Here is a 22,616-nt window from a genome sequence, read left to right as displayed (position 1 = left end):
GTCGTGTCTTTTATGTGACCTCTTTTGTGTTTGGAGACTTGACGTGACAGTATGGTGTAGAAACACACACACATAAACTTTAACACATTTACAAGACACATATCCCAATTATGTCTTAATCAAAAGCACATCACACTTGTGTTTAATGTGTAAAAAACTGTCTTTTCCATGTTTAAATGCTATAATCGGGTACCCAGTGCTTCTATCAACCCAGAAAATGTAAAAGAGATCAACCCAGTAACTTAGTTTTGGTAAACCATTCTCTGCAATCATGTGAAAAAATAGCTCATTGAAATTTGGCTCCCCTTGTGATGTCAGAAGGAGATAATAGCACCCCTTAAGCTGCAGTATCCAACCATGGCACTGCCATTTAGTGCAGAGATCAGCTCATTTGCATTTTAAAGGACACACCCAAAAACTGCACATTTTTGCTCACATATACAAAGTGGAGTTGCTATACAGTGAATTATTACTGAAATAACTAAAGATAATTCTACTTTATTTTATCATTTAAAGTCAATTCCTCGCTAAACCAGAAAGTTGAAAGAAATTGTAAATGCAAATTGATTAAACTTAAAAATGTAAGCGCAACAAGGATTTTTTAGTGCAGACACGCATATGCACATTAAATACAAATTTAATACAAATTTAGTGAAACCTGCTCTACTTAAAAAACTTACTTCAATTGGTAACACCTAAAACATTTAAACATTTTCAACTTAAATACTTAAAATGGTGACATTAAAAAAAGTCATTTTTAAGTTGATCCAACTTTAACACTTTACACTCTTAGAACGGATGTGTTTAAAACAACACATTAGTGTTGATTCTGGGACAAGACACATAAATGCGTTGTCCCAGAATCCACCCATCTATTATTGAAACAACACACTGTAAAAAATACTTTGCTGCCTTAAATTGTTTTGTTGAATCAACTCGGATTTACAAGTCATTTCAACTTACTATTATTTATCTTGACTAGAGATGAGTTGTTATAACTACAGGTGAGTTGTTATAACTTATAAAATTAAGTTGACTTTTCTCAACTATATTTTATAAGTTGTGATAACTCATCTCTGTTGACATGACTTGTAAATCTGAGTTGTTTTAACAAAACATTTTAAGGCAGCAAAGTATTTTTACAGTGCACATTTTGTGTTACTTTTAACACAACTTGTGTTTTGTTTTAACACAAAATCAACACAAAGTGACACATAGGGCCCTATTTTAACGATCTGAAACGCAAGTGTGAAGCGCAAAACGCAAGTGACTTTGTGGGCGGATCTTGGGGGCTGTTGCTATTTTCCCGGCGGGAGAAATAACTCTTGCGCCAGGCGCAAATCAATAAGGGGTTGGTCTGAAGTAGGTTCATTATTCATAGGTGTGGTTTGGGCGTAAAGTCAAACAAACCAATCAGAACGCTATCCAACATTCCCTTTAAACGCAAGGGCGCAAGTTCCATGGCGGGTTGCTATTATTATGACGGATTTACCATGCGCACACCAGGAGCGGTTCACAGCCAAGACCGACGTTCTTGTAAGAGCAGTCAAAGACAGAGAAGTGGTTTTGTGTGGGGATGGGAGAAACTCGCCCAAATCAGCGTTGGTTAAACAGGTGTGGGAGGAAATAGCCACAAATGTCTCATCAGCTGGCATCCCCAGGACGTTGCGCCAAGCGCTACAATGATGTCAGGATATGGAGGAATCCCAAGCTTGCCAGCATAAATCAGCCACGCCGTGTAACGGGAGGTGGATCTGCCTCCACACATGACCTGACACCAGCAGAGGACATCGCTGCGTCCACCCTCACCGCTGAAATTGTTGAAGGCGGTTTAGGGGCTTTGAAATCGGACCCAAGAAACGCAAGCAGTCCAAACCCAAAGTGCACGTACAAATCCAGTTTACATACATTAAGGTTTCTTATGAAAACATTTTAATTATTATTTACATAAAATAAACATAATACAGCCACACAACAAACTTATGAAAATATTTTAATCGTTATTTGCATGAGAATTTTTTAACGCAGCCACACAATAAATAAAAACTATCACCACAATGCTCACCACAATGATTTCCCTTATCTCATGTGTTAATATTTTTTATTGTAACAATTTATGATTAGCAAAAATAACTGTTGCATCTGTGTAGATTAGAAAAGTAAAGTGTGTGTGCGTTGTGCACGCTATACATTATGGTCAAGCATGCACCCTTAAAATAGCATAATGAACAACGCGCAACGCGCCACTGACTTTAGACAAGTTTTTTTTCTGGTCAGTGGCGCAATTGTTTTTTGAAACTGGAAAATAGCATCAGGGATGGTTTGCGCCGGAACATGACTCCTTTTTTGCGCTGAACCGCCCAGGGAGCGCAAGTTCATTCCCTAGTTTGCCGACGTGCGTCTGTGGAGGGAAAAACCCGCTGTGCGCCGGTGCAAAATACAAATGATACATGCGTCACTGACAAAGTCAATTGCGCTGGGTGCAAGATAGGGCCCCTAATGTGTTAAAATTACACATAATGTGTTAGGCTTAACACAACAAGATGGGTAAAAAATTAACACATCCTAAGAGTGTACTTAAATAAAAAGCACTTTTGTCAAATCAACATATATTTTGTTGTTACTTTAACTTAAAATAATAAGTAAAACTATTTAAACGTAATTTTATAAGATAAGTCAATTTATCAACTTAAAATATTATGTTGAATTGACTTGCCAAACCAAGTTGTTTTGACTTCATGCTGCAGTTTATTTCCGTGTTGGAACACTAAGGTTCTAGGTTTGATTCCTAACCTCAAACTGTACATTACTTTGAATGCATTAGATTGTTCTTCGTTAAATAAATGAATATGACAATTATACTCTGAGCAATGCTTTGTTCACAAGTCTATTTTTGGAAACACGCAGAACAAAGATAGAATAAAATGCATTGATCTGAAACAGAACACAGCTGGGCACCAATGAAGAGCAACTCTTCTGAATGTATACTTGAAACGGGTTATTATGTAAGAACACATCCCCTTATGGCTACAATTTAATTCATTTTCACTTGAATTGCAACAATGAATTCATTTGATATTCACTCGACATTTTAATTAATGCATGTAGGGCTATGTACAGTTCTTAGTGCTGGAGATTAAAAATATACCACTGTTCTGTTGCCATAGAAACTTCAGTATTACCAAACAGGTCCATTGCTATGGCAACCAATGCATTGGATAGGTGATGATGCTAAACACTACTGACTGAATTATGGACATACCATGTACATCTAGTGCATGAATAAATACACACTGCTCCTTTTGTAATGATGTAGCATCCAACCGCCTGAACAATGCAGTCCACCGAGACTGGGGATGGAGCAGATTAAACAGACGAGCAGAACAAATAATTAACCCCTCGCTTCTCTCAAAGCCTATCATTTGGCATCTGTTGCTCTCCAATTAAGAGGTTGTTTTTTAGACTGGACATTCAACAAGAACAGCTTAAACCACCACGTTGGGGTGGAGGAAGAAATATGTGACCCTGCCCTAAATCTCAATCTAATTTTGAGATTATGAGCATCAAACTTTGCTTGGCCTTACTCAGTCAATATTAAAGACATCAAGGTTATTGGTCTTTACATTATAGGATGATTTTTATGTATAATAAAATGACACTAGCTGGGTTTTAACAAGCAGTGCTGCAAATAAGTCATTAAGTGTTATTTTTAAAATCATCATACGTGCAGTTACCAAAGATACATCAGTGTTCTGACTTGTTAATCCTCAGACTATCTTTATAAGGAGCGGTTTGATAACGTATGTCTGCTTTAAATGTGCGTCATTGTTTAACGGTGATAAAGTTTTTTGTAACTGAGTCAAGGACCTGCATATTCAGATAGGAGTAAAAGGTTAACTGTCACTCAGTTAGGCCATCTTGTGTTGTATGTTTTACAAAGAGCTACAGATTGCCTCCCTAATTCCTGAGTTTGATCATCTTCGAATCTTATTTCCAATTTACTATTTATGAATATGATAAATGCTTGAGAGTCAATTGGCAACACAATCTCATTGCAAGTCGAGTTATAGTCACGAAATATTTGATTAATTTATTTGTGTTTATGGACAAGTTTTTCCACTTTTTTTCGTGTCAGTCAACACGAATTTCTCGTGGCACGACTTTTTTTTCATCATTTTATGTGTTGTTTTCCTCATTGTTTTTCCTATTTTGAAATCATTGTTGCTTGGGGTTGGGTTTAAATTTGGGGTTTGGGTTAGGATGTACTTTTATGTATTGGTTTACATGTTTTTCTTCCCATTTTAAAACTGTTTTCGCTCGGGATTGGGGTTAGAGTTGGGGTTAGGATGTCGGAAATGTAACAAAAAGTCATTCTAACCCCAACCCCAAGTGACAATGGTAAAAAATAGGAAAAAACTATGAGAAAACCATACATAAAATAACACGAAAAAAGAAAGTTGTGTCACGAACATGAAAAACTATTTATAGAAATTCGTATAAATAGTTTTTCGTGTTCGTGGCACAACTTTTTTTCATAATTTTATGTGTTGTTTTCCTCATAGTTTTTCCTATTTTGAAATCATTGTTGCTTGGGGTTGGGTTTAAATTTGGGGTTTGGATGTACTTTTATGTATTGGTTTACAAGTTTTTCTTCCAATTTTAAAACTGTTTTCGCTTAGGGTTGGGGTTAGAATGTCGGAAATGTAACAAAAAGTCATTCTAACCCCAACCCCAAGTGACAAAGGTAAAAAATAAGAAAAAACTATGAGAAAACCATACATAAAATTACACGAAAAAGAAAGTTGTGCCACGAACACGAAAAACTATTTATAGAAATTCGTGTTGACTGATATGAAAAAGACATTCGTGCTAAATGGCATTTGGCTCAATGGTGACTATAACACGACTTGCCGTGAGATTGGGGTGCAATTGGACATAATTGAAAGACAATGAAGAAAGATCAAGTCCAATTATTAAAGGGATAGTTCACCCAAAAATAAAAATGTTGTCATTAATAACTCACACTCATGTTGTTACAAGCCTGTATAAATTACTTCATTACATGAAGGAAGATTTTTGTAATGAAGCACCATTGACTTTCACAGTAGGAAAAAATACTACTATGGAAGTCAATAGTGCTCAAAAATGGTTTGGTTACAAACATTGCAAATCTCTCTTTGCGTTCAGAAAAAAAAGAAATGAATACAGGTTTGTAACAACATAAGGGTGAGTAAATGATGACAGAATATTCATTTTTGGGTGAACTATCCCTTTAACTCATTTCCATTATTGATTATCCACTTTTTAAAAGTTGGGACATGTTGTTTTTATTATGTACAAAACAAAATACGAGATAGGAATGTAACACAAACAAAAGTTTTATTTTTCCTCCAACATACCATGTACAACATATATAAGACAGAGGTATCAGAACATGTCAAATAATAATATTCTTTCATATCATTATTGTAACATTAATAACATGGAATGTAGTCTTCATGTCTCCATTCACTTTTTCATAGCTTTTTTAGTTTATTTAGGAAATATGACAAATAAATAAAGCTTTATTATAGACTCTGTATGTCAACTAGCTATACAGTCGGCTCTTCACAATGGGACAAGGTGCAAGGAACTTTGTTGTAGAGCGACACTGAACAGTCTTAACAGTTTTCTCCACCCACTTTTTTCCTCATCCGACAAGGATCGCTCGGGAGCAGGAGATCATCAAAGTTCAGGAACTTTCTCGAGTGCGGGAACAAGTTCCATTTTTAGGAAACGTCTTTTGCATTGCATCTTTTCTTTTTTTTTATATATAAATAAAACAAACATCTGTAACAGTACAGTGGGATGGGTGGTGAGTGAAGCTACTGAATTGCGTGAACGTTCGCTTCTCAAACTTAAAATACAAAATCAGCAGTAAGACACCAATAAAAACAACAGAACAGGTGTAGCTTTGAAATTTTACTATGTCCTGATTAACATCTCAGGAAAGAAAGAACAAGAAATGAACAGATGGACTGCATTTTCCCATTTTAACGCCATGCAGGTTTTATGTATCGGACGGAGACTTAATCTGTGCTGTGGTCTTCTAGTTGCGAAATGATGGTTATGAGGTTCTCCAAGCCAAAGATGTAACCACTATCCTGGCCCTCGTGAACAACACTGTCCTCCCCAAAATGGCGGCACGTGGTGTGGGCAAAGTCAATCATGCGCACGTCCACCATCGGCCCACTGTCTGGCCTCGTCATGCGTCGCACCACGGCAGAACTGCTTACGCTAGCTGCACCTGCGCCGTGAGGGAAACCGAAAGCACCGTCTTCCTCTTCTTCTTCCTCCTCATCCTCTTCTTCTTCCTCCGAGAGCCCATCCTCTGGAGAGTGGCGGGGCCGCGGAGGATCTCCGTCATAGATTATCAAGAGCGAGCTGGAGAAAAATCTGTAGCTTTCGCAGGCTTCAAGGGCGGCCTGCATTTCTCGGAGCCGGCGCAGGACGGGTGACAGCAACTCCTGTCTGAGACGCCCCCCGTCGTGGAAGAACTGAAAGATGGCCTCTTTAAAGCCAGACAGAGTCAGTTTACGGCCGTGATACTTATTCATGAACATAAGCTGCCCCGTGTCCGAATGGTAGACCTGTGGGGAAAGTGAAGAGGGCTTAGCGTATAAATAAAACATTGTGGGGTTCATTACAATAATGGCTATTTTGGGTTTAAACAAAAGTTAAAATGAAACAATAAGAACGCAATATAATTCCTTAAACATATTCAATTTTTGGCTACAGAAAGGCAATTACATTAGCAATGCATAGTCAGAGTATTCCTACCAAAAACATTTATGGAAACACAGGGATTCACTTAATAATTTGTGACCCTGGACCCCAAAGCCAGTCATAAGGGTCTATTTTTATAAAATTGAGATTTATACATAATGTCCATTTATGTATTATTTGTAGGATAGGCAATATTTGAAAATCTGGAATTTGAGGGTGAAAAAAAATCTAAATATTGGGAAAATCGCCTTTAAAGTTGTCCTTAGCAACACATACTACTAATGATAAATATATTTTTTTATATATTTACCGTAGAAAATGTATTAAAATATTTTATGACACATGATATTTACTATACTAATGCTGCTTGGCATAAAAAATATATAACTTTGACCCATACAATGTATTGTTGGCTATTGCCTCAAATATACCCATGCAACATGACTGGTTTTGTTGTCCAGGGTCATATTATGTAAGTGTTTTTACAAAAGTCTGACATTTTTTATAACATTGTGTGTAAATGCTGTTTATATCATAACTTTTTAAAGTAGCATAAATTAATAAACGTATATTTCATCACTATGGAATGACATTGCATAGTGAAGCAAAGCTAACCTGCATGCCACAGAGCCGTACTCCTATACTGGCCGATGTGCTCTGTTGACACTTGCGAATCTGCATGGCCTTTTTCTCCTCGGAGGCATCGTCACCGTGCTGCCTGGTGCCCATTTTCAGATCAAGCACGCATGGAACCGAGTAGCGCCACGTTAGGTTCTCCAACAGGATGAATTCTGATTCTGGGTTAAGGGAAACTCGTCCTTCCTTTCTTTAAAGACTGCATTACGTTAACCAATGTTTTTTATTGACGCAAGAAAAATGCAGATGAATTCTATTCACATTGTCATTAAAAAAAATTGTATTTGCATTGGAATTGGAAGTGTTACCTTTTGCTATTGTACAGAACTACAGTCTTTAATCTAAAGACGTCATTTGATTTGCATCACATGGAGTTTAGTATAATAAGATCTATTGTACTCTATATTGGCACACCTGATCATCTGCTAAATACATCTGTCACTTCCCATTTTGTACACACACACGGAAATCTTTTTTTTACACTTTAACCCCTTACACTCTGCAGACCCGCCGATGACTCCAAAACTGCATTATCAAATTTATTTAAAATTTTATATATATTAGGGATGCACTGAATCCAGGATTCAGATTCGGCCAAATACTGGGCTTTTTGACGGGGTTCGGCCAAATCTTAGATTTTTTTTTCCACCGAACCGAACCCTAGGCTTGCGCTAGAACCACACTAAACCTATCCATTCATTGTTAACAACAGCAGTTAAAGGATACTGTATTGGTTGCGATGTTTCGCATTCTCCTTCATCCGCTGCAGGTGTTGCTGGTGGCACTTAAGGCTCCATGGGTTGTGTTTGAGCTGAGGGCCAGAAGCGTTGCTCCTTTCCAGGCTATAGTAGAAGACTTCGGCCTGCTTGAGCCGTTCCAACTCGTCCTCGCGTTTTACACTGGAGAAAAGATGATAGAGGTGGGTCAGCCAGACAGACAGATTAGGTTCTTAGCTGGATTCATTCGTTGGATCAGACTTGACGACACAATAAACTCTGGTGCATCTTTAAGAATCTTAGTTTACTTCCTGACACTTTTGGGTGCTTTGTTAAGTCTTAAAATGAGTAATTCCATTGTATTAAATCCACCAAACAAGGAACCATCCCTTTAAATGACTTAAATGCTGAATCTTTTTCACCCCTGCCCCAGTCACTCTGAGGTCAAGACTAAGTCACAAAACGACACCCGTTACATAACATCTTGCTAAACCTTGGCTCAAAAGGAGCTGAGAGTGCATCTGTTCGGCCCAGCTGGTCTCTGTGGGTCAGTGCGCTCACAGAGGACAAGTATGCTCTAAACGTCCACATTCTTAGTGAGTCAGACATGTGCTGAGCAAGGCCATTATGACTGGAGAACAAAGGCTGGGATTATTCAAGAGATGTTCTTCACTGAAGGACATTGGTACTTGTGGGTAAGTGTGACCTTGGGTTTAAAGCTTTGGACCAGTACCAGAAGGTCCACACAAGGAATAAGACAAGAACTATTTTAGTGGAGCACAGATATTAACTTTTTCCACCGATACCGATTATACAGAGTGATATCTGTCGATAAATAGTTTGGTTGTTATATTAACTTGCATGAACAAAATTTTGAAGATTTAAATTTTTGAATGCTATTCATTCATATAGTATTGAACATTAAACTAAGGATGTTTCTTTACATTTTCTATACACAGAGCTCAAATTCATTACCTTTTCCTGTTTTCATATGATTGACAGGATATATCGTCATTACTTTTGGCTGATTTGAAACTATCGGCCTACAGTTTGAAAATTTGCTTTAATCGACCGATAAAATATATATATATCGGTGCATCTTAAATTGATACTGTACATGTTTTGAGTAAGATGCATGTTAAACATTGCAAACACAAGTGTTCAGCAATTTGTAACTATTATGCTGCGTTCACACCTGCTGCGGAAGAGGCGTCAAGCGCGAGTGATTTCAACGTAAGTCAATGTGAATACGTGTTGACACGTGTCTAGAAGTCTTGTGGCGCAATGAGGCGTTTAGCGCGGCGCGGTAGACTTGATTTGCCTCATTCGTGCGTCTAGTTTGTGCGAATTGAGCGTTGCTGCAGAAAACGTGCAAGTTGAAATTTTTACACTTTGGCGGAAAAACGTGCCGCGTTAACCAATCAGGAGCTTGCTCTAGTAGTGACGTGATTACAGGAAGCGAGCAGTGTCGCAGAAGCCCCTACCATGACGCGAATTTCCACGTGAATGTCTCGATGACTCGAATATTACACGCGAATGAAGCGAGTAAGCTCAAAATTTCAAGCGGCACATGGTAGACGCGAATTTGACGCCTCAAACTCATTCGTATGTACAATCTGCTTTTCACCCGAGGGAGATTGGGTTTAGGGAATGTGGTTACTGAGTCACATCTATGCCTTTTCTAATCACTTTATACAAATTAATACGAATTATAAAATACTAAATTCTTACATAGAAAATTGTAAGTGGTGCTGGTTCCTGTATGACTTGCGATGACATTACAGTGTTGGATCGTGGACCAGATAAAAAGAGACAACCCTCATGTCTTTATAAAAACACCAGGACCCTTCTTCATTTTGGGGCGGTTTCCCAGACAGGGCTTATCCTAGTCCCATACTAAAATGCATGTTTGAGCTGCCTTAATTTTAACATATTTTTCACTTCTCATTTTGTTTGCACAGACATATCTTAACATATATCAGTGCCATTGTTTTGTCTTAAAATGCACACCAGTATTGTTTCTATAAGGCATGTTTGCTACTTAAAAACTACTTAAGTGTCCTAAAATAACCAAGGCTTAGTCCTGGATTAATCTAAACCCTGTCTAGGAAACTGTCTCTAAGTGTACTAGATTTTTCTTTATATCGGCAGGTGAAATTGCAATTCTGATCACAAGTTTTAACACTTTTAAGAATTTGGTGTCCGTTCACATCTTCTGACACCTCAAACATGCGTCTTAGTCTAGGACTATCCTTAAACCTGAAACCAGGGGAAAATGTGTTATTTTAAACCCTATCTGATACAGTAGAATCCTAAAATGTTACCATTCCCTTACCTTTTGTCTTTATCCTTGCGAGAATGTCTTGATCTGTCTTTGCTGTATCCCTCATTATCCAGCAGCTTCTTACTGACCCATTTCATTTTATTTTTGGGCTCCAGGTCGGCCGAGGGGTCCACGTTCTCCAGGTCCCCGAGCTCGCCGTGCAGAGGATAGGCGATAAGACACAAATTCCCCTCCTCATCTTCCTCGAAACTTACAGATACCACGCCTGCGAAGACAAAGATGAGAGAAAAAAAACAAGGTCATGGGTGAAATGGTATCATCTTTAGGTCAGCAAACAGGAAGTAGCTAGTGAACCGAGATTTTCTCACTTCTCATTTTTTGGCAGTTTAAAGGTCGCCGGTCTTAAACAAAAGCTATGGTCAACAACACGCGTTGCTCCAAACCTGACAGAAAGCACACAATCCACAACAAACAAACAAACAAACAAACAAGACATACTTGCAAAAAGAGAGAGCGAGAACGAATGGATGGAGTCAATAAAGAGGTTGGGGGTTGGGGAGAGAGAGAGAGAGAGAGAGAGAGAGAGAGAGAGAAGACCGAAAACAACAGCAGCCAATGTAGCTAAGCCTTTATTGCAATGGTTTTCTTTTCTTCATCCGTACAAGCACAGCAAACCAAACCACACAAGAGGTCTCCATCAGTCAATCATCACACAAGTATGAAAATAACCCACAAACAAATGACACGAGACAAAACGTATGATGAAACCGAAGCTGTTTATTTGTCAAACATCCACCACGACACTTTATGACTTCGAAAAGCATCACATAAAACGACGCTTGTAAAACTCACAGAGAAAGACAAAATATTTCATTTAAGGAATTATATTATAAACAACAGACCGGAAAACAGTCCGGTTTACATATTTGCATGTGGTAAAGAAATTAAAGACGTCCTGTGAGGTTACAGAAAGTACAGCTGGGTCAATTTCACAAAACATAAGCCCAGGTCACATTTTACTGGAAAATTTATAGAGAAATAAAAAAATAATCTGCATAAAATAAGCAAATTTCAAAATATATTAGCCCATAACAAATGAACATTTACACTTAAAACACTCCTGATATTCTGTATTTTTATTATATTTTTTATTTATAATATTGATAATTTTTCAACATTAAAATAGACTAAAATACACTTTCTGGCATTGGGTATTTGGAATTTGTGTGTGTGTGTGTGGGGTCTAATTATCATATCAACAGCCACAATACACATCTGCATTCTCACTTCCCATTTTCATTACAGATTACAATGGGAAACAATTTAGAAAAGTGTTAAATTCACACAGTATAACATCATACAGCAATTTCAGTCCAGGAAATAAATGCATTACACACCATAGGCAATCACCAATGATATGGTAAAGGCTTATCCTGTTATAATAACTTCATACCCATCCCGCACCCAAAAATAACAGATGCCCTGTGAAACCAGGCCATTTAAAGTGCATGGACGCTGCAGTGCCCTGATGTATAAAAATGAGGGCAGGAGACATCATAAGCAGCTGTAAGTTCAAATGCATAGATAAAGATGCATATACAAGAAACGTACGCAGTTAAGCTTGTATCCATGTGCATCCCCAGCTCATCTTGAATCCAAAAACAGTCATGTCCACAGTCTCTTGGTCCAGAGATAGGAAAATTTCCGATCTTATTCTAGTTTGAAGTAGAGCAGAGGTCTAAACCAGACCTTAACCTTTTACAAATCAGACCCTGGCATCAAAGTCCACGATTAGCAGAAAACAGCCTTTTTGCACTCACACTGACTTACCTGTAGAGGTGTTTTAAATTTTAAACTCCCTTTTTAAAAGCGTGACTTTACAACAGCGCCCACGTGCGGTCAGCATCGTTAACACAGCAACGCAACCAATACTGGCCTTCATTCAACAAGGATGTTGTTTTTCAAGTCAAACACACTGACAACGCATAAACATTGACAAATATCACACTGTACGCGACACGGGGTTTACAAAAAGATCTTACGATCAGTTTGCTAAACGAAAAAGATAAGTAATATCGTTACTTACCTCTGTATTGCGGCGTAAACTTCCGCATCGCCGCTGGCAGGCTCTTGTAAAACTGGTGCTCTCGGGGGATCAGGGGCTTGCATATCGTCTGCTCCCCGAAACGGAGAACACACGAGTGTCCCCCTACTTGGTGTACAAAGGGTTCAAGCAGCACTCCTTTGCCCAAATACCCCTGCTGGTCTGTCTGCATCCCCTCGATGGCCGGGCTCATCCTCCGGGGGCATTAGACTCTCGATCCCGGTCCAACTGGACACAACAGACGTGAAGACGAATGAGAAACACGAAGCTGCCGATTTTAAAATCGTTTATCTTTCGTTTTACTCGATTCACTTTTTGCCTATTCCTTCAATCTGTTACCAGCGCCAAACAAAAGGGAAGCAGGAAGAAGGAACGAACGACACACGACAAAATACAGACAACACGTCTTGTGTTGTTTTTTTTTCAAATCCTTTTTTTACCACGTGAAATGCTCTCTTCGTTTTCTAAATGGGAAGCACAGTTGGTTTTAGGGTGAATTTTAAACGGATGCTGCACACTTGTCAACACCTCCGTCCGAGTTTCGGTCTGTACTGACACTGAGGGCTCTCTCGAAACTGAGAAAATGTCACCGGTGCGTTGCTGACCCCGCCTCCTACGACGAACTGGCCAATCGGAGCGCCAGAAGCGGTGTTGGGTGGCAACCGATGGAGAGGACAGAACGCGAACAAAGAGAGAGGAAGGGTGGGGGAAGGGAGGAAGCAGAAGCAAAACAGTCTGGGTGGAGGGGTGAAGCTGGATTCAGCTGTTTTTCTTTTCTCCCGTTGACATGGATGTCTTGGGTTGGGGAAGCTGGTGATGTGCACTTTTTAAGGGTCACGAAAATGCACACTATTGTGGAAAATCCCCACTAGGACCACAGGAAACAAAGCAAAAGATATACAAAACTAGAAAAGGTGACCTGGAACAAGATTTACTATGGGTGGGCCTGAGGGCTCTAGTAAACATTTCAAGTTGCCCCCACCCCTTAATGACACCCTTGCATGTACTGGATAATTTAAAGATAAGCAACATAATGGTTTCCTCTAGTACAGATGTTTGTTTAGGCTACTGTGTGGAACTAGCCTGCTAAGTTTGAACTGCAGTGGTGTTATGCTTTTATAGATGAAATATGCATAACATCCTATGATGTGATTCATATTTGTGTGATGTCATTGTAAAAATGTGGATGATAACAGGAGATAAGAAAATTGGTGATACAATAAAGATGAAAGCCCAGGCAGCATTGTGAGAAAACCCAGTGACGCTGATTCACAATCACATTAAATATACATTTATGCATTTGGCACGCTTTTATCCGAGGCAATTTAAAGTGCATTAAATCTGTACCTTTTGTTAATAATCCTTATTCTTGATATCATTCAATTTGATGCATTTGTTTAAAAAAAAAATCAATGCATGAATTAAGATTAAGAGAGGGAAATTTACAGTAGTGTTGGATCACATCAGAGGGTTTGACTTTAATCTCTTTGTAATTCCTCTGGAGCAAAACTGTGGAAAGGTGACCAGATTTTTTTATGACAAGCAGGGACATTTCCAAGTCCAATGGTCAAAATAAAATTGAAATCTTATTTGTTATGATCTATTAATGAAAAAAACAGAGACAACGCCTTTATGAATGTTTTTGTCTATTGTTGTTGGTTTGTGGAAAACAAAACAGCAAAAAAAACAAAAAACAAAAAAAACTTGACTGTCCCTGGAACACAGGTTGTTTTATAATTTTCAATATATCATAATTTCAAAGATGGTCTATCGATTCATTATATCAGTAATTTTTAACAAAGTTGATCTTGCTGGTGTTATCCAAATGAGGTTTGCACTGTCATGACTGTGGCACAATATTAATGGTTTTGTCATAAGTAGTTAGCACACAAAAATCTGATATATGGAAATACATTTAAAACACACATGGCCTACATATATATATATATATATATATATATATATATATATATATATATATATATATATATATATATATATATATTAGGGCTGGGCATAGATTAATCTAGATTAATCTCATGCAAAATAAAAGTAATTTTTGGCATAATATGAGTTTGTGCTGCGTGTAAATATTATGTATATTTAAACACACACACAAACATATATTGTTTTTAATTTATACATAATATAGAATATATACAAATATAAATAAATATATACACATGTAAATGTTTTTACATACATGAATGTGTGTGTATTTATATACATTATAATTACACACAGCACAAACTCATATGTTATGCAAAAATAACATTTATTTTGTATGAGATTAATCTAGATTAATCCATGCCCAACACTAATATATATATTAATTTTTATATTTCACAGACACATGTACTTATACTTCACAGAAAACTACATATGTGTGACATATTTCTAAACTGTATACCTTAACACCGTTTAAACTGTTTGCAGTTTGTCTAAATTAAACTGCAGAATAATAATATATGCATACATATATATTTACATATATAAGATATAATTTACACATATGCATTTGGCAGACACTTTTATCCAAAGCAACTCTAAAGAGTGCATTATTTTATCATTCATCATGCATGTGTCAAACCCGTAACCCTAACGCAATGCTTTAGGACTGAGCTACGGGAACACTGAGTTATAGATTTCTGCATATATAAATAACAAAACACGTTTATTGCCTTCACAATGTCCTGGCATCACAAACTTTATTTATTCATTAATCAAACAAATGCAAATTTTGATGGTGGTTGGCGGTGGTACACTGGTTGAGTTTTTAGGGCAAGTGGGACTTTGATCTCAGGTATAGCAACTTGACAACCATCTGTCCATTGTACAGTAACTTAAAATAGAGTGCATAAACCAAAATGGCTTTAGGAGTGGGGTCTGTCCACACTCAAAAAAACGATTCCTGGCAATATTTACTTTTAAGTATTTGGATCATTTAGATTTGATTTAAATACTCGTTTTTTAAAATATATGTAATCCGATTTATTAGAATATATATAAATCTGTTCAATTTAAAAACTATTAGATTTAATCAGTTAAAATGTATGAATATGAATTAAAAAAATCTAGCCGTGAAACAAACCGGATAAATTCTATGAGATTGATTTACATACAAGTGTCAGGAAACTGACTTTAGCAGAAGCGGAAATGACGTCTATTCACACTCCAGTCAGGAGGTGGCGCCAAAATCAAAAACAGACGCTACAGCACATGGACTTCGCCATTTTGCATTGCACTGGATCGTCATCTCACTAGTTTACGATCGCCAAATTGTAGGTGAGTAAAGTTAACAAGTTTGATGTGATTATCTAAAATATAATTTTCTGTTGTTTAATTACATGTGTGACGCGTTGCATGTTTCAGAGTAAAACACACCTCACTACACAGATGGTCTGTTGGAATGTAAGTTACCCTGCAGTGTCTGTTGCTTTTATTGGTTATTTTTTGTGGTTTAATGTTTGAAACCTAAGAAATGAATAAAGTCATAGGCTACTGGAGACTTATCAGAATAAAATAATCATATAATCTCTGTGACTTTATTAACAAAAGAATGTTACAATTATACTATGTTGTTGAGTGCATTGTGTGTCTAACTAAAACTTTTATTTTACAGATACAGCATCATTTCATCGTCTATATGGTGGGACAACCTGCTAGACAGGGTATGTAAGTTATGCTACAAAGATATTGATTTCTGATGCAAAGCTGGATTTTCATCATTGCAGTGTCACATGATCATTTAGAAATCATTTTAATATGATGATTTATTGTCAATATTGGAAACAGGTGGTTTTTTTCCAATAAATGCAGTCATGATAAGCATAAGAAACTTAATTCCAAACATTTCACCGGTAGTGTACACACATGCTGGGACACAATATTTCTGAAACAGAAAAATACATACTCTTCGTCTCACAAAATCTTTATCTGTCTCTATAAACTATTATCTACATAAAATATTGTTAAAGAAAATCATTAAATAATGTGTGTTTTTTTTGTCTTGTTCTAGTTGAAGACATCTGTATCTACCTCAAAGAAGGCATGGAGAGACACATTAAAGAATATGTGGTAAGTGTATGTCAACCTACTCTATTTTTATATCTATCTATTTATATGTATGTGTATGGGTATGTGTGTGTGTATAAATATCTTATGGATAAGTAGATGTTTAAACAAGGTGATTATCTGTTTTCAGGTCTTTTGATGGTTTTGTGACTAATGTTCTATTATTTTACACGTTTGAATCCGTCTATTTTAAATATCAGAGTTTGTAAAACAATTTGCCTGCACATTTTTGAAAATTTCACTTTGCCTGCTATTGGGACTGATTTTTTGTTGTTGTTCTTCTCCAGAATTGTGAAATTGGTGAGTTGGGGATTGCACAGACAGTGGAAGTTTTGCAAAACCTACTTGGTGTCACACATGGGTGTGAAATTACTTTTTGGACTCATTTATGCACTTAAACTGAACTACCAGAAGAACCTCAGGTGCACCTTTGACCTTTCAAAAAATCCTAATGGAACTGGACTTGATACAACCAAGCAATCACTGAAAGATGCTTCAGTGAATACCTGACAGACACGCTGATACATCCCCCTCAAAGTGGGTACATTTTTGTACATTTTCAAGTGAACTTTTTAACATTAAAGGAATATTGCACTTTCATTAAACAAAAAAAAATGATAATTTACTGTCTGTCATCCAAGATGCTTGTCTTTTTTTGTTCAGTTGAGAAGAAATTATGTTTTTTGAGAAAAACATTCCAGGATTTTTCTTAATTTAAAAGACCTTATTGGACCTCAACAGTTAAGTTTCAAAGCAGCTTTAAAGGGCTCTAAACGATCCCAACCGAGGCATAAGGGTTTAATCTATCCAAAAGATTATCATTTTTGGCAAGAAAACTTTTAAAACACAACAACTTGTCTTGCATTATCCATGTGACACACAGTGCGACATTGTGTACTACGTAATAAATGTTTACACATCACAAATGTGAAACGCACATTTGTTGACCATTTTAAATAATAAACGGACCCAAAGACATTAATTAGTATCATTTCGCATACAACAACATCTGAACGCTCCTCTTTCTCCTCGCTTGTAAACACTGGAACGGTAGTTTCAGTTATGTCATGCTAGTGTGTCACACAGCTAGTGCAAAACGTTGTGATTTAAAAGTCCTCTTTTATTTTTATTTTTGAAAATGACAATCATTTAGCTAGATAAGACCCTTATGCCTTATTTGGGTTAATTTAGAGCCCTTTTAAATCTGCATTGAAACCGTAAACTTGAGGTTGAATAAAGTCTTAAATTGAGAAAAATCCTGGAATCTTTAACTCAAACTTTATTTCTTCTTGACTGAACAAAGAAAAACATAAACATATGGGGTTAGAAAACTATCGGGATTTTTGTTTTATTAAATTGGAATATTGCTTTAACAATTTTAAAAGTTGAAAAGTTTTTGAAAAATGTAATTGATGTATATCTAACATGTAATTAGAGATGCATGAAAATTGTTAATGGCACACAGCCACTCAAAACACTAAGCCATGTGCCATTTTTTTTCTTACCACCCAATCATTCTAAATTATTATTATTACATCATGTCACAGATTTCTGAAAATGTTAAAGTAATGTTGTTGTCACTGATTTATGTCTACCTCGAGTTTTACAGGTTTTTTTGTATTTCTGCAGCCTGTTTGCTCAAAATGTTTGCACTTATTTGTGGAATGAGGTTGATTGTGGCTGAAATGTCTGAAACACACTTATTTATTTTGCACAGAATACGAGGTGTATAAGCCATGACTGTCATGCTAGTTGTTAGCTGCTCTTTTTTGCTGCCTTATGAGTAATGCCTTGAAGTATTAAATAAATTGATTGAATGCAAAACCAAGTGGTCTGGCTCTTCTTCTTTTTTGTGTTTTTTTGTTATAGCATATTGTGATTTAGGGTGAATGGAGGAGGAATATATAAATGTATAAATGGTTTATTAGTAAGATACTTAAATGTAATGCATTTTAAGTGAATTGGGTTTATTAATAAAGAATACATAATCCATTTTCTTTATGCATTTAAAACACATTGGACTAAGTAAAACTATTACATAAATTTTACTGGTTTCATTTACATATATCTAAAAAATATCTATCATATAAAGTTTATTTGTTTTTTTAAGATTAGAAGTATGTAATCCAAATGGATGGAAATGTTACATGTAATCAAAATACATAAATCTTATGAATTAGGCCTAAATATTTTTTTGAGTGCATGCTATTATTATACAGTATGTTACTCTCTATTGAATTTAAGTTGGACAAATATAACATCTTTAAACGTTTAAACAACACTAATCCCAAGTTAAGCATTAAAATAATCTGAAGATGGTGTGAAACATCAACCTAATTAGTAATCTGAGAGGGAACAAAACATTTCCCACTAAGATATGAAACGTCTTGGCACCCTATCTGGGCCGCTTGTCCTGAAATTAGTGCTAGCTGTGTACTTTTTCAGTGTCCTAACATGGGCATAAAAGGGAATTCGTTTTGCCAATGCCAAAGCAGCACTCAACTCCTCTTAATTCAATCCCATACTTAGTACACCGTGATCCAGCCACGGACCTGGGGGAGCGGAGGAGCACGGCCTGCTCCGTAACCCAATAAGAGTTCGAGACAAAAGCCAAGACCAGTTCATGAATGGAGATGCTAAGACTCAGAGACAGTAATAAGATTAGGGTCGTGCTTATCTCTCAGTGTGGCTATCAATAGGTTAAAGACACAGGGGGTTAATACTCATGCTGACATCATCATCACAACAGTACAAAATGTACGTATATGGTGGATTCCAGATATGCATTGCAATAGTTAGCCATTTGATATTGGCTAGTGATAAAAAAGGTGAATATGAGGGTTGTGCAATTAATAATTTTTGCATTTCAATTGTTGATTCAAACAATTTAAAAAAATAGACATTCGAGGTAAAACAAATATTGTGAGATTAAAATATATATTGGGTGCTGCTGGACCGATGGGTTTGCAAGCCACTATAAAGGCACCACTGCTTTGACATGTGTAGCCTATAGTGCAAAACTTACTTAAGTTTTTTACCTTAAAAGGTTAAATAAATACATGTTTTCAAAATCACAGGGCGATTGTGGTAAATAACAGTGATTACGCTAATATAAAATTAAATTAAATAATAATAATAAAATGTACGTGTGTTGGTATATGGTGGATTCCAGTTATGTATGCATTGCAATAGTTAGCCATTTAATATTGGCTAGTGATAAAAAACTATATAAGAGGGCTGTGCAATTAATGATTTTTGCATTTCAATTTTTGATTCAAACAATTACAAAAACAAGACATTCGAGGTAAAACAATTATTGTGAGATTAAAATATATATTGGGTGCTGCTGGACCGATGGGTTTGCAAGGCACTTTAAAGGCACCACTGCTTTGACATGTGTAGCCTATAGTGCAAAACTTAAGTTTTTAACCTTAAAAGGGTAAATAAATACATGTTTTCAAAGTCACAGAGTAATCACAGTAAACAATTGTGATTAGAAATAAAATAAAATACATTTCAATAAAATTTCAATAAAAAGTAATAGTAAAATGTATGTGTTGGTATGATGGATTCCAGTTATGTATTGCAATGGTTAGCCATTTAATATTGGCTATATGAGGGCTGTGCAATTAATCTTTTTGCTTTTCAATTTCAATTTTTGATTCAAACAATTACAAAAACAAGACATTCGAGGTAAAACAATTATTGTGCGGTTAAAATATAAATTGCGTGCTGCTGGACCAATGGGTTTGTAAGGCACTTTGAAGGCACCACTGCTTTGACACATGTAGCCTAGTGCAACACTTACTTAAGTTTTTAACCATAAAAGGTTAAATAAATACAGTGATTATGAACAAATTAAATGAATGAATGAATGAATGAATAAATAAATAAATAAATAATCATAAAGTTTTTATTTGCTTGTTTCAAATAATCATGATAATGATTTAAAAAATAAATAATAATCGTGATTATGATTTTTCCCATGATCGAGCAGCCCTAGTGAACATGAAATCAACTTATGTTTTTATATCTTTCATCCGAAAATTTCTGACTTTAGTCATTTTCTCATTCTCCCTATTTTTTTTGTACACTGCACTTGTGTGACCCTGCTTGTGAAAAACCCAGTTAGGTTATTTTATATTTATTGTTTTCTGCATAAAATCATCCTACAAAATGTAAATATCATTCTGTGAAAAATATAACCTTGATATCTTTAATATTGAAAGAGTAAGGTCATCATGTCAAAGATTGAAAAATTACTGGAAATCGATGATTGAAATCAAACCTTGATGGTCCCACTTTCATAAAGAAATGCATTGTATTGTAAGCATTACTTCACGTTAACTCGTACCTTTACAAAAATATTCATATGTTTAAACCATTACAGGAGGAAGGCCAAAATGTGACTCGACCAGAATGTCACAAAGTGTTGCAATACTCTTTTTATGTATGAGCATATACGCAAGAGAAATTGAGAGAGGACAGCATGACCTTGATTTTGTCAGCGTGATGACAGTGGTATGGCCGGTGCGGATGGATTAGTACGGTGTTAATATGCAGGTGATGACTTATTTACCTTAACCGCAATATAGAGAGGACATCCAACAAAGTTTCGACTGCACATTATGGACTGGACAGCACTAATAAGAAGGGTGACCCATATAAACATTCTCAAACACAGAAATAAATCTAGAAATCATCTGAGGAACATGCGCAGTGTGACTTGTACACTTATATTTATGCCCAAGAGTGAGGTCATACTCTAAGTACAAATCGATTCGACGGTCCAACACAGACAACAATACAGGCACATAGCCAGGAATCCCAGAACGGCCACGTCCTGCACAGGGTGGAAAATAGCTTAGCTCAAGGTAAGTCTCTTTACCAGATAGCTCAGAGTAAATCCGAACACGCCACTGAATAATACCTGCACACCTACGTTCACACACATAAAACTAATAATAGCTCTTCTTTCCATTCATTCTTGCAGTGGTGGACACCAGAAATCCTAGTGGGAGTTGAAGGGACATAAACATGAGGGCCTGAGCGTGCCAGGATGCTCGTGCAATGCGTACATGTGAGCTTTAGTGTCTGTCCTTAATAGTTTCTACATTTAGAGACCGAAACGTGCAAACATGCTCAACTGCTTCATATAGATTTGAATTGTAGTATCCATAAACCTTTCATGTTCTACTTTTAATGTAAGTTAGCGTGCATATCTCAAATACAAAATCCAAATGGGCTTTAGGTAATGAAACATCACCTATAATGTTCTCAAAAGCGTAAGTACTGTTAATATCAATCTAGGCTGGGGCTTCTAATAATAATAAACATTTGTTAAACATGAGTATATAAGGTCAAACAAGTTTTGAAGATCTCTTGACTGACGTTGTTGGATGATTGCTTAGGTGAGATCTTCACGGCTGTCTGCACTCACGGCTCATCCACACCATGAAAACAATCCATCACGTGTATGTAATAAACACATACACGCGTGCGCCTCTGAGATAATCCATCTTGAATGTCAACACATTGAACCTAGAATATCCCTTACATCTGTGTATATATGAACCTCTTTCTGAACCAGTGAGATCATGACACACATAACATCGGACTTAAAATAAGCCACATGCCGGAAACAGTGAGAGTTTGTTCTGATGTCTTTATTAAGGGTCTTTGGACCCTCAACAAACACACATCCTTTCGCAGACAAAGCCTTGGACTTCCTTTGAAACCTTTGAGTGCTCTCCACCCTGCATTATGGAACACCATATCCTGCTGAGATGAGCATGCTGTCGAATAATCATTTGTGTGCATTTGGGCTATGCTTGAAATAAAGGTGCTACAGGATTCCATGAATTCAAAATATGTTTGGAGTGTCATGTGTGTTTCTCGTCATTTTAAAACATGTGTTCGTTGCATCATGTGAACCATGTGCATCACGTGTCTTGTCAAAATACGTGCCTGCTGGACACACGTCGAAAGGGTTTATGATAAAAGAGACGTTCACAAAATACTCGCAAGACACTTACTT

At 36.5% G+C, this 22,616-nt stretch overlaps 1 protein-coding gene across 1 annotated transcript; it reads right to left on the bottom strand.

Annotated features, from left to right (window-relative positions):
• Positions 1-5,362: 5,362 nt before the first annotated feature.
• ip6k2a (inositol hexakisphosphate kinase 2a) lies at positions 5,363-13,140 on the bottom strand. Its single transcript, XM_065279843.2, has 5 exons — positions 12,488-13,140; positions 10,453-10,666; positions 8,128-8,300; positions 7,381-7,556; positions 5,363-6,629 (listed from the first exon to the last, which is right to left on the bottom strand). Exons 1-5 carry the CDS (start codon positions 12,696-12,698, stop codon positions 6,069-6,071), a joined length of 1,335 nt encoding a protein of 444 aa, XP_065135915.2. The 5' UTR covers positions 12,699-13,140; the 3' UTR covers positions 5,363-6,068.
• Positions 13,141-22,616: the final 9,476 nt, after the last annotated feature.

Source organism: Paramisgurnus dabryanus, chromosome 7, assembly GCF_030506205.2.
Source record: "Paramisgurnus dabryanus chromosome 7, PD_genome_1.1, whole genome shotgun sequence".
NCBI lineage: Eukaryota > Metazoa > Chordata > Actinopteri > Cypriniformes > Cobitidae > Paramisgurnus > Paramisgurnus dabryanus.
Note: the sequence above shows the minus strand (reverse complement) of the source record. Positions and strands in the feature narration are given on the sequence as shown.

Coding starts and splice junctions, on each gene's coding strand:
- ip6k2a (XM_065279843.2), bottom strand. CDS start 12,698: ATGAGCCCGGCCATCGAGGGGATGCAGACAGACCAGCAGGGGTATTTG. Junction 10,667..12,487: donor GTTTACGCCGCAATACAGAG/GTAAGTAACGAT, acceptor TTGTCTTCGCAG/GCGTGGTATCTGTAAGTTTC. Junction 8,301..10,452: donor CGCAAGGATAAAGACAAAAG/GTAAGGGAATGG, acceptor TCTTTTCTCCAG/TGTAAAACGCGAGGACGAGT.